This window comes from Mustela nivalis (assembly GCF_964662115.1).
Source record: "Mustela nivalis genome assembly, chromosome: 10".
In the NCBI taxonomy this organism is placed as follows: domain Eukaryota; kingdom Metazoa; phylum Chordata; class Mammalia; order Carnivora; family Mustelidae; genus Mustela; species Mustela nivalis.
Window position 1 is genome coordinate 103,883,174 of NC_139029.1, and position 13,435 is coordinate 103,896,608.

Genomic DNA, 13,435 nt, shown 5'->3' on the forward strand with positions numbered 1-13,435 from the left:
CACACTTTAGACATATTACAGAGATGAATGCCATGGGCTGTCCCAAACTACGAAATGTGATGGAGCTATTAGTCAGTCTCTCCCAAGGCCTCTTTCCCGAGGCCCTAACCGAACACATGGTGTTTTCCATCTGAACTGGTTCGAGGTTGACGTTAGATGCAAAAAAACCCCCATTTTTTTCTGAGCAAGTGGTCTCCTTGCTGCCTCCCGATTCCTTGCTGGATGTTGAGAGTGTGATCAGCGCTCCTGGGGGTGGAGGAGCAGCCAGACCCCAAGGTCAACGCATCATGCGTTCAGCGAGGATTTACCGAGGGTGCCCTTTGTGCCTGGTATTATTTTAGGCTCTTGGTACTCCGGGGACAAGGGCAGTGGGAGGGAGATCTAAAGATGAATCAGGTATAATTTCTTACGGAATTTGCTTTGGGACTTTACTAGCTCGTGGGAGAAGTAGTCAAGTAAATAAATAACTATGAACAGTGTTGTAAGTCCTCAAAGGGAGGAACATGTCAGCAGATGTGGGTGTACAGAGGAGGAAGCTATTAACTCAGTCTGCTAGTGACTTCCATCCTTTGTGGAGTAGGCAGGGTATACATAAATCAAAATAAAGTCTACCTGAGGGAAATCATAATATCACGCCCTACACGGCACCAGTCCTAGGGTGTTTACGATGCGCTAGAGTATGCGGGATAGCGGTGCTCCAAGCTGCTGACCGAAAAGCTCTCCTCAAAGAGCTCAGTTATCTCCAGGGGGCATTTTCTGTCGCCTCATTTTTTTTTTTCTTTTGCCTGGAGTGATAATCTAAAAGACCATTGTGGGGGCACCAGGGTGGCTCAGTCGGTTAAGTGTCTGCCTTCAGCTCAGGTCATGATCCCTGGGTCCTGGGATCTAGCCTCATATCTGGCTCTCTGCTCAGCAGGGAGTCTGCTTCTCACTCTGCCTCTCCCTACCCCCTCGTGCTCTCTCTCTCAAATAAATAAATCTTTAAAAAAGATAAGATTGTGGACTACTTGTTGAGGAAGAGAACTTCACCCTGAAGTCAGGAAGTTCTTGAAGACAAGAATCTTTGTGCAACACCAAGAAGAATCACCTTACAGGGGCGCCTGGGTGGCTCAGTAGCTTAAAGCCTCTGCCTTCAGCTCAGGTCATGGTCCCAGGGTTCTGGGATCGAGCCCCGCATCGGGCTCTCTGCTCCTCAGGGAGCCTGCTTCCTCCTCTTTCTCTGCCTGCTTCTCTGTCTACTTGTGATCTTTGTCTGTCAAATAAATAAAATCTTTAAAAAAAAAAAAAAAAAGAATCACCTTACAGACCTACCTTGGAAATAAACGCCAGGGCTCCTTCTAACGTTAATTGTATGTATTTATTATACCCTGCCTACTTCCAAAAAGGATGGGAGGTCCCTCCCAGTTGGAGAATATGGCACGACAGTCGCTCACACTTGGGGAGCAGAGGGATGGCAGGTAGCCTAAAGACACAGGGGAAAGTCTCCCAAAAGCGTGGTCACGAAGACAGAACACCGGCTCCGAGCCTCTTCGCTGCCTTGGCAAAGCTGAATTACACAAAGCCTCGCACGAAGCGATGACACAAAACAGGCTGGTTTAGGAAGAAAAGCAACCTCTCTGCCAGCCCTAAACTCCTTGGTGAAGTTTACGCCAGGAAACTTTCTCTAAGGAGCATGGCAACAGATCGCTCTCCTCAGTCGTGATGAAATGCTGGGATATACTTCCTATGAAAGCTTTCTGTATTTACCCTTAATAAAAAGCAGAGAGGATCAGGTTACCTGGGAAGGCATTTAGGGAGATGCTGCTGTCTAATCACAGACTGGAGGAAGGAGCAGCACACGGAGAAGGCAGAGGGGTGCCAGCTGCCCACCCAAACCCCAAACCACCATCTTCTCAGCTGAGCTGGGGAGCAGACAATCGACAAGATAACGCACTGCCCCCGTTTCTCCCCAGCTCGCCTGACCCGTGACACAAGACTTACCCAGTAGAGCACCGAAGAATGTCTGCCTCCAATGACAAGCTGGGTTTTGGTATAACTGAGGTGGAACTGCGCTGGGAAGAGCCACGGCTTTGGAACCAAGGGTAGACTTGGGTCTGGGCCCCACCTCTGTCATTTACTGCTGGTGTTGCCAAGAGTAAGTCACTCATTTGTCACCATGCCTGTTTCCTCATCTGTGGAACGGATCTAACAGTCCTTACTTACAAGGTGTTGGTGTTCTCTCACACTATCACGATCATAGATACGAAAGGCCTTGTGGAGTAGGAGGGAAGACCGCCCACAGAGCAGAAGAGGGAGGTTACGTATCTCCTGCTTTGTTCCCAGTTCATTACGGAGTGTCATCGCATAGGTTAGGTACAAGGTTTAAAAGAAAAATGGGTTGGGGGGCAGGAGACACTGCCACTGTAGACATTTAGGATCAGCGGTTGTCCTGTCCTACCCGTTCATTCGTTCCTGCACTTTTTGGAGTATAGATAAAGGCAATGTGGGTCAACGCCAGGATCTACAGTTGGCGCCCGAGACCTGCCCCACGTTGGGATTTGAGGAGACATCTGACGGGTGCGGGTGATTAGAAGCCTGCTGTTAAGTTGAAGACATTCAAGGTGCTTTGAGAAGTTGCAGGCTCTGAAAGGCAGGAGGTGGGACCAGCAAGACTGGCCACAGAAAGGAGAGGACTGGGCGGAGACTGGCAGGTGCTAAGGGAGGGACCGGGGACAGGGGGCAGCTAAGCATCCGTGTGGGACCACCTCACCTGGAAGGCCCTCTTCTGGTCTTCTTCGACCTGCCCTGAGATGAGGAGGCCAGCGGCGGGCTCCCATCCCTGCATCCCCTCTGGCTTTGATCAGACCCCCCCCTCCCCGACCTCTGGGGCTCAGTGTCTTCTGCTGTGAGCCCAGATGAGTAACGTGGCCCCACAGGGTGGTTTTGTTCATTGAGTGAAGTGGAGCGAGCCTGTGAGTAGCTTCGCACACACTAAAGAAAAACGTAGATACTGGCTTTACTGGAATACTCACAAGTCTCAAAGTAGAAGCAGCTTCTCAACCTTCTTGAGGCAAGAGGAGTGAATTTAGTACTGCCCAGAAATTCACCACGGGATCGGCTTGAACTTGGGCAGGGGGCAATCTGTTGTTGTTTCCCTTGCCCTCGGTTCTCAATTCCTTCATGTTCTGAACCATCTGAGGTCTCTGGCTAAACAGTGCTGGAAGGGGGTGCCACCAAGTGCTCCCTTCTGGTTTTTCTCTGAGCTGCTTCTCAGCTTGGCTCTCATCCTGAGAGGCTGTGGGAATGTGTTGCCACCTGGTGGTCATTGCTGAGCATAGCGCCCCAGCCAGGGCGCCCCAGTAAGCCTGTCAGACACTTGAAGCTGGTGCCGGGAAGCCTCTAGCCGCTGAGACTCTTGCTTGCTGGGTGCCTACAACCTGGACAAAATTTACAGTTAGCTGAACTCTTCTCTGGACTCTCTGTTAGGGCCTGGAGGCCTCTGACACGTGCGGTGTCAGTGGGGGTCTGGTGGGTGGGGCGTTTAATCAGGGAGTTCCCCTTTGCTGAGCAGGATTTCCTGTTGCTCCCAGCGCAGGAACCTTGAACTCTCCCTCCCCCTTGCACTGGCTCTGAGTGAGCCTCCTGAAATCAGGCTATAAGGCCTCAGGAATCCCTGGTTCCTTCTTGGTCAAACCTATGTGGATCACTTCCCTAGTATGAAGCCCCCTGGGGACAGCGGCTCCAGATCAGCCCCTGGAGATGGCTTCTGGAAAGCCCAGCCTCCTGCTGCTGGGCTGAGAGCAGGATAAGGAGGGGAACCAGGAGAGGCCGCTTTCTTGGCCATCTCGCTCTTTCTAAGCCTCCACTGCTGCCTAGCAAGCATGAAGCTCTGTAAAAATATAAGCCTTTGGGGAAGTGGTGATGGGGCCAAGAGGAAGCGAGCAAACTGGTTTTGGGCAACTCTGCCGACAGCCGTGGAGGCAGTGTGAGCCAGCCCCAAGCAGAAGCCACTGCCTCCCACCTGCCAGACATCCTGTCTCAGCAGCAGCCTGGGCCAGTTCTCAGTCTCTACAGGTCTCCCTCCCTCCCCCTGGCTCCTGGGTGCTTGCTGGGCTCTCCAGGCTTGTCTGAGAAGCTGCAAAGGAGCTCAAAGGCTCTCTGGCCAGCCTGTCCCGAAATTAAGCAGAACCAGGGCAAGGTTGCCTCCCTGTGGCTGAGCTGTGTCTAGGTGGCTGAGCTGTGTCCAGGTGTGTCAGGCCATGGTTTGGGATGGGCGAGGCCTTTCCCCCAGGACTCCAGATGCTTTTCCAGTGGTTTAGCTTGACGGATCTTCCCTGGTTCTTGCCTCTTCCACGGAGTCCAGGTTCTTTTAGTGAAACTGACACACACACAGACGCCCCCTTCTTTCAGGTGGGGAAATTCCCTGAGCCACGTCTCCCTTGTAATTTATTTTATTATTAAAAAAATATATTTTTGTCACTCCAGCCCAGTGAAAGATTTTCTTTCTGTCCCAGAGCTCCCCTTGGAGCCCCACCAAGTGGCCCGTTGTATCCTCCCCCTTTTTGGAACTCAGAGCAGGTGCCAGACCTACAAGGACTCTGTGCTCTCTTCCCACAGTCTTGGTCCCCTCTTCCTTTTCCAGGCGTGAGTTTAGGACGTCCGATGGATAATATGGCATCAACAAGTCTGGGGTTGCCTTGCGCTTGTGAAAGCTTCCCACAGTTTTTCACTTGCCCATTCATTTACTGAAGCCCTGAGCCTGAGTTTGAACGCTGGCTCTGCCACTTCCTGGCTGCGTCACCCGGGGCCAGTTACGTCACCTTTCTGAGCCTTAGTTGCCTCCGCAGTGATTATAGTGTCTATTTCATTGGAGTGTTGGATAAGACCATGAAAGCAAAATGTTCAGCACTCTAGATGGTATAAAGGAACATACTCAACAGGTCCCAGCTGATTTAATGGTCTTCTGTAACCAGTGCCAAGCTGATGCCCTCTGGTTCACTGAGGTGTGTTCATATTCATTCATTCAGCAAAAATATACTTGAGCACCTGCCATCTGCCAGGCTCCGTGGTGGGGCTAGAAATGAAAAATGGAGGTCACTACGCTTCAGGAGCTTGCAAGATCACAGGGGAGAGGGGCTTATAAACACAACATGGGGAGGGGATGTCTGGGAAGTTCTCTTTGGGGTCCCATCTGAGAATACTCTTGAAGGGAAAGTGCTTGTGTTCTAGATGGACGTGAGGAGAAGGGCTTTCTGAGCTGGATGCACAGGGGAAAGGAAGTGAAAGCTCAGTGGTGCTTGCGGTTTCGGGGGGGGAGGGGGCTCCAGGCACCAGGAGCTGCAGAAGCTGGGAGACCCCCCCCCCCATCGCGAAGGGTGGGATATGAGACTCTGCCATTCCAGGGAGGTTGGACTTGATCTGAGGGCTACACGGAGGCTGAGGGGACTTGCATCTGGGTGTGGCTCTGGGGGCTGAGGTGGTCTCTCCCTGAAAGATAAGGGAAGTTACCCAAGAGCAGCTGTGGCATGTCTGTGTGTGGTTGGGGGTGGGGGTGGGGGTAAGCAAGATGGCCATCTGCCCTGGCCTCTCTGTCTTCTTTTCCAGGCTGCCTTCTGGAGCTCCATCTGGAAGGAAATGTTGCCTCAGGGCCAATCTTAGGCCAAAATGCTAAGTAACCGTGGAAACCTGTCTTCTTATCCCTCCAGTCACCTCCCTGAGCAGGGATGGGCTCAGGCCTGCCGTGCTCATGAAGAGGAAATTTCCAGAGAATTCCCAGGTGGGAAGAGGTGGCTAGGTCAGATGCCCTAAGCATGTCCCCTGCCTCTCCTTTCCCCCCTGGATTATTCTCTCACAGGCTATCCTGCACCAATCACACTGTTCTTATCACTGGTGCTGGGTCACAAAGCCCTCTCCTTGGTGTCTCTAACCCAGCTGAGATGGGCTGTTTCCGAAAGAACTCACCTACCTCCTAAAGGAGGGTGAAAGGGGTTAAGAATCTGCAAGCACAGCGGTCAGGTTTCCAGCGCCAGCTGTCCAATCCTTCCCCAATGCCTGGGTCCCCTTCCTGTGGCTGGATCCGTGGCTCAGTTTCTTTCCTGGCCTCTGCCGTCTTAACCTGCGCCCCGTTTCTGGCCCATAACCCCACAGAGGCCCCCATCTCTCTCTCTCTAAGTGCAGGAACTGTCCGTCCTCTGACCAGCGCTCAAACGTGGAGCAAAGCTATGAGGCTGACCTGGAGCGGCCCAAGCCCCCCAGGAATTCACTCCTTCCCTGTCCTTTTACCCCTACCGGGGAACATGACTCGAGTCGTCCCTACAGCAGACAGTCTCTCTCTCACATAGGGCTGTTTGGTACTACCCGGTGGCAAGGGGCTGAAGGGGAGGGTGCATTTTTTTATTTTTCTTAAGCGCGCGTTATCAAGATTCAGCGATTGCTTTCCGGCGACTTCTTTCGGTAGCACGCATCCTCCTAGAAATGGCTCTCTGTGACTTCCTTCTCCGAAGCAGAGATAAAGAAAGCAGTTGCAGTAGAAACTTTGATGAGAAGTCACGCTGAGGGCTGGCAAAACTTCCCAAGCTCCCAGGGCGCAGGGATGCGGGCATAGTGAACGCTGGAGAATGCCAGAGTGACAGAGATGCGTTTGCTGCACTTTCACGTCTGGGGCTGGGGGTGGGGGGAGGTTCACCCAGAGAGAAGCAGCGAGTTTAGAAGGCATGAACCAGGGATTCAGGCTTCAGGGATTCAGGGATGAACAAGGATTCATCCCCAACGGCGATGAGGTGGGGAAGCAGAGCATGATGCGGAAGCCGCAGCCCGAGGCATCTGCCCAAGGCCCTGGAGAGCATGTGTTGAATTTTCATTTGGGTGCTACATAGATTGGTATTTAAGGCAAATGTTATAAACCCTTCAATCCACAGTGCTGGCTCAGGTCCACCTACCCCTTCCTCTAAATCACCCTTTTGGGCAGGACTGAGACACCCATGAACTTCGTGGACCTTAAATCCCAAATGCTTGTAAGTGTCTGGTTTCCAGAAGTTGCAGCCCAGGTGAGCGACTTCCAGGAAAGCAGGTTTCTTCCTCTTTTCCAGCAGGTGGTGTGGTGGTGGTTGGGGGGGTGGATCAGGGTGGGGGGGCGTATGCCATGTGGGAATGTGAGCCTGTGGCCCTTTCTCTCCTTTCTGCCTGACCGGTCATCCTTTCGTCTTGTAGTTCCTCAAAAAGGTTTGTCACCGGATGGTTGCTGGGGTGAGGGCATGTGAGATGTTGGTGGGTGTGCCCCCCCCCCCAAGGGAAACATAGTGTCAGCAGATATGCTTCCAGGAGGTGCTGAATTTTCTGTCCTTCTAAGCAGGAGATCTTAGCTTGTTCCTTTGTCAAAGGATCTTTGATGCAAAAGCTGGGTCCCAGCTGCGCCTGACCAAGAGTCAATCCATGCTGCCCAGTTCCCAGGGCTTGCTGCTTTGCACTGTTTTATTCTGTCCAGGCTGCTGTAACTGAATACCAAAGACTGGGTGGCTTACAAGCCATAGAAATTTTCAGTTCTGGAGGCTGGAAAGCCCACGATCAAGGTACTGGTAGATCTGGTGTCTGGCGAGAGCCAGCTCCTTGGTTCATGAATGGCTGAAGGGGTGAAGGAGCTCTGTGGGGTGTCTCTTCTGAGACACTAATCTCATGCATGAGGAGGGCTCCATCCTCATGACCCAGGCATCTCCCAAAGACCCCATCTCCTAATACCGTCACTTTGAGGCTCAGATCTCAACCTGTAAATTTGGAGTGTGCGTGCGAGGGGGTGGGACACAATCATTCAATCTGTAGCATGGGCAAAGAAACCATAAATTCTGGCTAAGACTGCCACCAAAATCTATTTCTTGCTGTGGCTTCTGTTTGCCTCCTTGTCACAGGATCTTTCTGCAATACTAGCAGAAAGCCAGGATTTTCGAGCCTGTGCTTCTTCTGCCCTGCCCTGCAGAGCTACACTCCCATCTGGCCCCCGAGTGAATGAATTCCGAGCCTTCTCCACGCCGCTCACACCCCCTGGTCTGCTCTTTCCATCTTCTTGCTGAGCGTTCCTGGTCTGTGCTTCCTCTTGGCCCATCTCACTTCCTGAAACAGCCCTGAAGAGTGTTGCTTATCTTGATGGAGCTCTAGTGGCCCTCTGGGGGCAGGAGGCAGAGGCCTCGAGCGTGTCTGTCTGGGGAACTAAGACAAGCGGCACTTTCAGATTCAACTCACATCCAACTGTCCTCCACGCTTCCGATAGCCCAGGGATGTGTGGCCCACAAAGGGGCAGAAAGTGATTGCCCCTGGATGGGCTCTCTCTAAGAAAAGCAGGGGTCTCCCAGGAAGCGTTCCACTAGAGAAGAGAAGGAATGGGTGAGTCGTGATGTTCAGACTGTCGCAGCTGCCCCTGGACCTCTAGCAAGATGTCCGGTGAGAGCTAGGCTCATCGGGCCACACGGATCCCGTCCACACGCCTGTTGCTTGGGGGTCGCGTTGGGGAGGGCAAGATGGCTGTCAACAGCACTGCCCTGTTGATGGCCAACGTCACCTACATAACCGTGGAGATTCTCATCGGGCTCTGTGCCATCGTGGGCAACGTGCTGGTCATCTGGGTGGTCAAGCTGAACCCCAGCCTGCAGACCACCACCTTCTATTTCATTGTCTCCCTGGCCCTGGCTGACATCGCCGTTGGGGTGCTGGTCATGCCTTTGGCCATTGTCATCAGCCTGGGCATCACCATCCACTTTTATAACTGCCTTTTCATGACCTGCCTGCTGCTGATCTTCACGCACGCTTCCATCATGTCCCTGCTAGCCATTGCTGTGGATCGATACCTGCGGGTCAAGCTCACAGTCAGGTAGGAGGGGGGCAGTGTGGGGCGGTGAAGGGCTGGGACATGGGGCTGCTTCAGTGAAAGCAAATCCAGTCTGGCCTCTGAGCTTGAAAGAGGACACTAAGCTTCTTTGCACCATTTGGTGTGTGAGCTGGGACTGGAGAATAGCTAAAGATGAGGAAAGCATGATGCATCTTTATTTTTTTTTTTTTCTTAGCGTCTCTTGCTTGATGCATCTTTAATTAGTAAAATATTCTTGAGTTTTAGAAATGAAAGAAACTTACTAGCTAAAATAAGGAGCAAACAGAGAAGAACAGGAGATTTAAAGATGGTTCTGCTCTTTGCAGATGTAGGTTATTTTAAAGTTATTTTAACTTTGCTTCCTCTTCCAAGTTGAGGAGGGGACCAAGAAAAGTTCTCCATTGCCGAAAGTAGTAGCAACCGTTCCTAGGATGATGTGAACAGAACAGACCGCCAAATGGAGACATCTCAGTCCCCAGGTGTCCTGAGCGGCAGTTGGCTTATAAGCCGCCTCTCTCGTCTTGGGGAAGAGATGTGGAGAGGAAGCTACAGACAAGCTTTTGATACTAAAAAGCCCGGGCTCAAAGCCCAGATCTTGAGGTCTGAGCTGGGGCAAGTGACTTTTGTGGATTTGGTTCCTCGTCTTTCCACAGCAGTTAGGATACTCTAAACTCAGACTTAACCTCATTTCCATTTTACCTCTGCCGCTTTAAGCGTGTCAGGGTCACCTGCCTGTTTCTTTTTTTCACCTATAAAGTAGGGACAATAATTGCCCCTTCCTCATAAAATCCCACAGTTCACACGTATAAGGCTTTTAGAAAAATGGCTGCGCCCAGTCTCTGCTCACTCTAGGGTAGCTGTCACTACTGTTATCCTCAGCCAGTCGCCAGCAAGGACATGGGGATTGTCGTAAAACTAGCTTCGGTTTGTTGTGAAATGTGAGTGAGATAAAGTCTGAGTACACTGTCAGTACGTAACAAAATCAGCTTCCTTCTTGTAGTCTGTGAGGGATGTTGCCGGGAAGGTTGGCAGGAGGAGGAATGGTGCCTCTCTTTGGAGGAGTCATTTGAGGTCCTGGAAACACTTCAGCCTCAACTCCACTCCTCCACAGACCCCCATATATCGAGCAATAAGTGGGGCGCTGGAGCAAATAGAGAAGCAGGGGCGGGCACAGGTGGAGGGCAGCACGGGAAAGGCAAGAGTTGAACTCATGGCCTGCAGCCCAGCAGCCCAACAGAAACAAGACAGCGCATGGCTGGAAACATGCTCTGAGAGCATCTTGGGTAGGTGATCCCAAGAGACTTAGAAAACTCTTACCTTCCACAAACTGAAGAATTCTCAGGCTGGAAGGGTGCCGTGAGTGTGGCAACATATGTCTAAACCATTTGACATCATATTTCCTTTAAAAAGTCCCCCAGAGAAGAAAGCTGGAACACCAGCTTTCTCCACTCTGATCACCCCGCTCCCTTCGTAAGCAATTCCTACTGAGAACTCACCCATTCTCTTCCATTCAAACAGATACAGGAGGGTCACCACCCAAAGAAGAATATGGTTGGCCCTGGGCCTTTGTTGGCTGTTGTCTTTCCTGGTGGGACTGACGCCCATGTTTGGCTGGAACATGAAACTGACCTCAGAGTATGACCGAAATGTCACCTTCCTTTCCTGCCAGTTCCGTTCTGTCATGAGGATGGACTACATGGTCTACTTTAGCTTCTTCACTTGGATTTTAATCCCCCTGATTGTCATGTGTGCCATCTACCTTGACATATTCTATGTCATCCGAAATAAACTCAATCAGAACTTTTCGAGCTCCAAAGAGACAGGTGCATTTTATGGACGGGAGTTCAAGACGGCCAAGTCTTTGTTTCTGGTTCTCTTCCTATTTGCTTTGTCCTGGCTGCCTTTGTCCATTATCAACTGTATCACCTACTTTCATGGTGAGGTGCCGCAAATCTTTCTGTACTTGGGCATTCTGCTCTCCCATGCTAACTCCATGATGAACCCTATTGTCTATGCTTATAAAATAAAGAAGTTCAAGGAGACCTATCTTTTGATCCTCAAAACCTGTATGATCTGCCAGTCCTCGGATTCCTTGGACCCAAGCACTGATCAGACTTCTGAGTAGTTATCCGGCAAAGATGACTCTTCTCTCCATTGATCTTCGGATTCAGCATCAGTAAACACTTGAGGACCTATCCACCTGAGCCACGGCCTTTCATGTCCTTAATTCCTTCTACTGAGGTGGGAAGCGTTTGACTGACTGCCTCCAGTTGTACCTCCCCTAACATCCCTTCCTATAATCCAATTGTTTTTCCTGTCTTTCTTCTCTAATTCAATGTTCTGGATGCCTGACTTGAGGAGAATGTTCTATGGTTACTACTACCTGTGGTTCCTCCTCCCCAAACAGGAGAAGTCATGGAATCTGAAGGATGCCGTGTGGACTTAGTGATGAAAGTTCCCAGTCCCACTGGACATGGGTGTGGTGGTGACTCAGTTCCACTCTTCATGGCACCAGGCAGAGAAACCACAATAGCAGAGGCTGGGGAGATGGCAGGGACAGAATGTCACAAAGGGGCACTGAAACTGCTGAGTTCACCTGTAATTGTGTTTGAGTGAATAAAAGATGACCGCTAACTGTCCTGTATCTCTTTGCTGAGGGTCAAGGTCATTTGGGGTTCGCAGACCCAGCTGGCTGCTCTTGGCACTCAAGCTGCTTGCCACTGGGAACCACGCCATGTTCACCTGTTTGAACTCTGGGCCTCTCACCCCTTGCCCTAGAACACCCTGCTCCTTCTTCCTGGGCTCATAGGAGCATTTGCCAACTTCATGAGTCGTTTGCCTATTGTTAAGAGAAGGATCAAAAGAGGCAGAAAAGAGACACGGGATATCTACTATTTGTGGAGTGCTGTCTATGTGCTAAGCACTTTCCAGACATGAGCTCTTCTGATCCTGACTATCTCTGAGGTCGGTGCCACCATTATTTTCCTATCCATTTTGCAGAAGGAAAATGGAGGCACAGAGAGGTTAAGTAACTTGTCTATAGTCACACAGTTAACAAGTAATGTGTAAAGCCGAGATTTAAACTCAGCCTTACATTTCGGGAGAACCCAAACTCCTCACCACCTATTCTCAGGCACGAGGAAGGACTTGTCACTTCTCCAAAGGCCAAACTCTCGAGTTCACCTAATGGACAATTACCAGATGCAGTCCTTGTGTGCTCAAGGACTCCTGGATCTTTGGGGAGGTTGCCCTAGGTACTGTCACGGATGTCTCATTAATCCAGACACCAGGCAGGGACAGAGTCCCAGTCACATACTTTCAGCACCAAATGTGGCTCCATAGATTCAAGGGGACATCAGAAGCACTTCATAGTGTACATAATTTACATCCAAATTTGCAACTGTGGACTCTCCCCAAACAATGAATGTTTGAGCCTAATGAGAACAACAAGATGGGGATTTCAATTAAACCACTTCAAAGAGGGTAAATGTACTTCAGATTTTTTTAAAAGTAATTCTTAGCCACTTCTGAAAGTTTATCCTGACGGCAAGCTTAGGCCATAGCCCATTAGTCATATTTATCTAGTTAACATTACATTTCATTTCAGTGAAGTTCCTCACTGCTCCCCCCACCCCCCGCCCCGTCACCCCAGGAAGAATGAACACTATCTGAGAAGTCTGAAGACTTACGTCTACTTTCCTACTAATGCCAAGCTGAGTTGCTTGCTGACCTGCCCACTTTCCTGCACTGCTCTCAATCGTATCTTAAAGGTGAACGACCAGGACCGGTCTCCATTGTCCCTGGAGGTATGGCAGGCCACCTTCATCTCGTCAGTCTCCCCTTCAACATCTGGGGATCTTTGTTCTCTAAAAATCCAAGCGCGTCCGCAAACCAAACCACAATTTTTTTCCTTAATGGCATCCTGTTGTTTGAGTTAAGGCTTCTCCCCCAAACCCCGAATTCATGGTTGTGCTTAGTTAAAATGCCCCTTTTGGATGATGCCCTGGGTTTACCGTGAGGCTTCTGGTGACCCTGGTGTGTGCTTCAGCCCAGAAGGCATCTTTGCCCAGTTGGATCCTTGAGGGAAGTGCTGTTTCGTTTTTTTTCGTCCCAAACAGAAGCACTTCATAGTTTACAAGCAATCTCTGCTGGTTGCTATAGCAATACTTAGCACCTGCTCTTTAGGGAAACCACCATAAAAGCGACCACTTCCCTCAAAATGAAACAGCGGTCTGTCCTGTGTCATTCGGTGTCATAAGATGAGCCGTAGTCTCTGAGTCTCAGAAAAAAACCTGTTTTCCCCTCTCTTCTCCTTTTGTCCTCATCCTCCCCCGTCTCTCTCTCTCTCTTTCTGAAAGCCACTGCTTAGCAAACCCACGGGGGGTTTGCAGGGAGTTGTATTTATTTATTTATTTTTTAATTTTGTTTTGGTCAAATGAGAACATCCTGAGCTAAGAGGTTCCACCAGCCCAGAAGAAAGCCTTAACGCAAGAACGCCTTTTGGAGTGGACTCAGGAAAGATGAACCAAGACTCCCCGGTGAGGAGCTCCGGTAGAAGTGGCCGAGCTCCACTCCAGAATTTCAGGCTCAGAGATTAGCGTC

The 13,435-nt window shown here is 50.7% G+C and overlaps 2 protein-coding genes across 4 annotated transcripts in view; both read left to right on the plus strand.

Annotated features, from left to right (window-relative positions):
• The window catches only part of ADORA3 (adenosine A3 receptor), a 43,385-nt gene extending 31,918 nt beyond the window's left edge, over positions 1-11,467 (plus strand). The window contains exons 2-3 of the mRNA XM_082687401.1: positions 7,881-8,836; positions 10,352-11,467. Of these exons, the coding sequence (XP_082543527.1) occupies positions 8,487-8,836; positions 10,352-10,958 (957 nt within the window). The 5' untranslated portion in view covers positions 7,881-8,486 and the 3' untranslated portion in view covers positions 10,959-11,467. The remainder of the gene's footprint in view (positions 1-7,880; positions 8,837-10,351) is intronic.
• The window catches only part of TMIGD3 (transmembrane and immunoglobulin domain containing 3), a 67,961-nt gene that overhangs the window by 41,053 nt on the left and 13,473 nt on the right, over positions 1-13,435 (plus strand). The window lies entirely within an intron of this gene.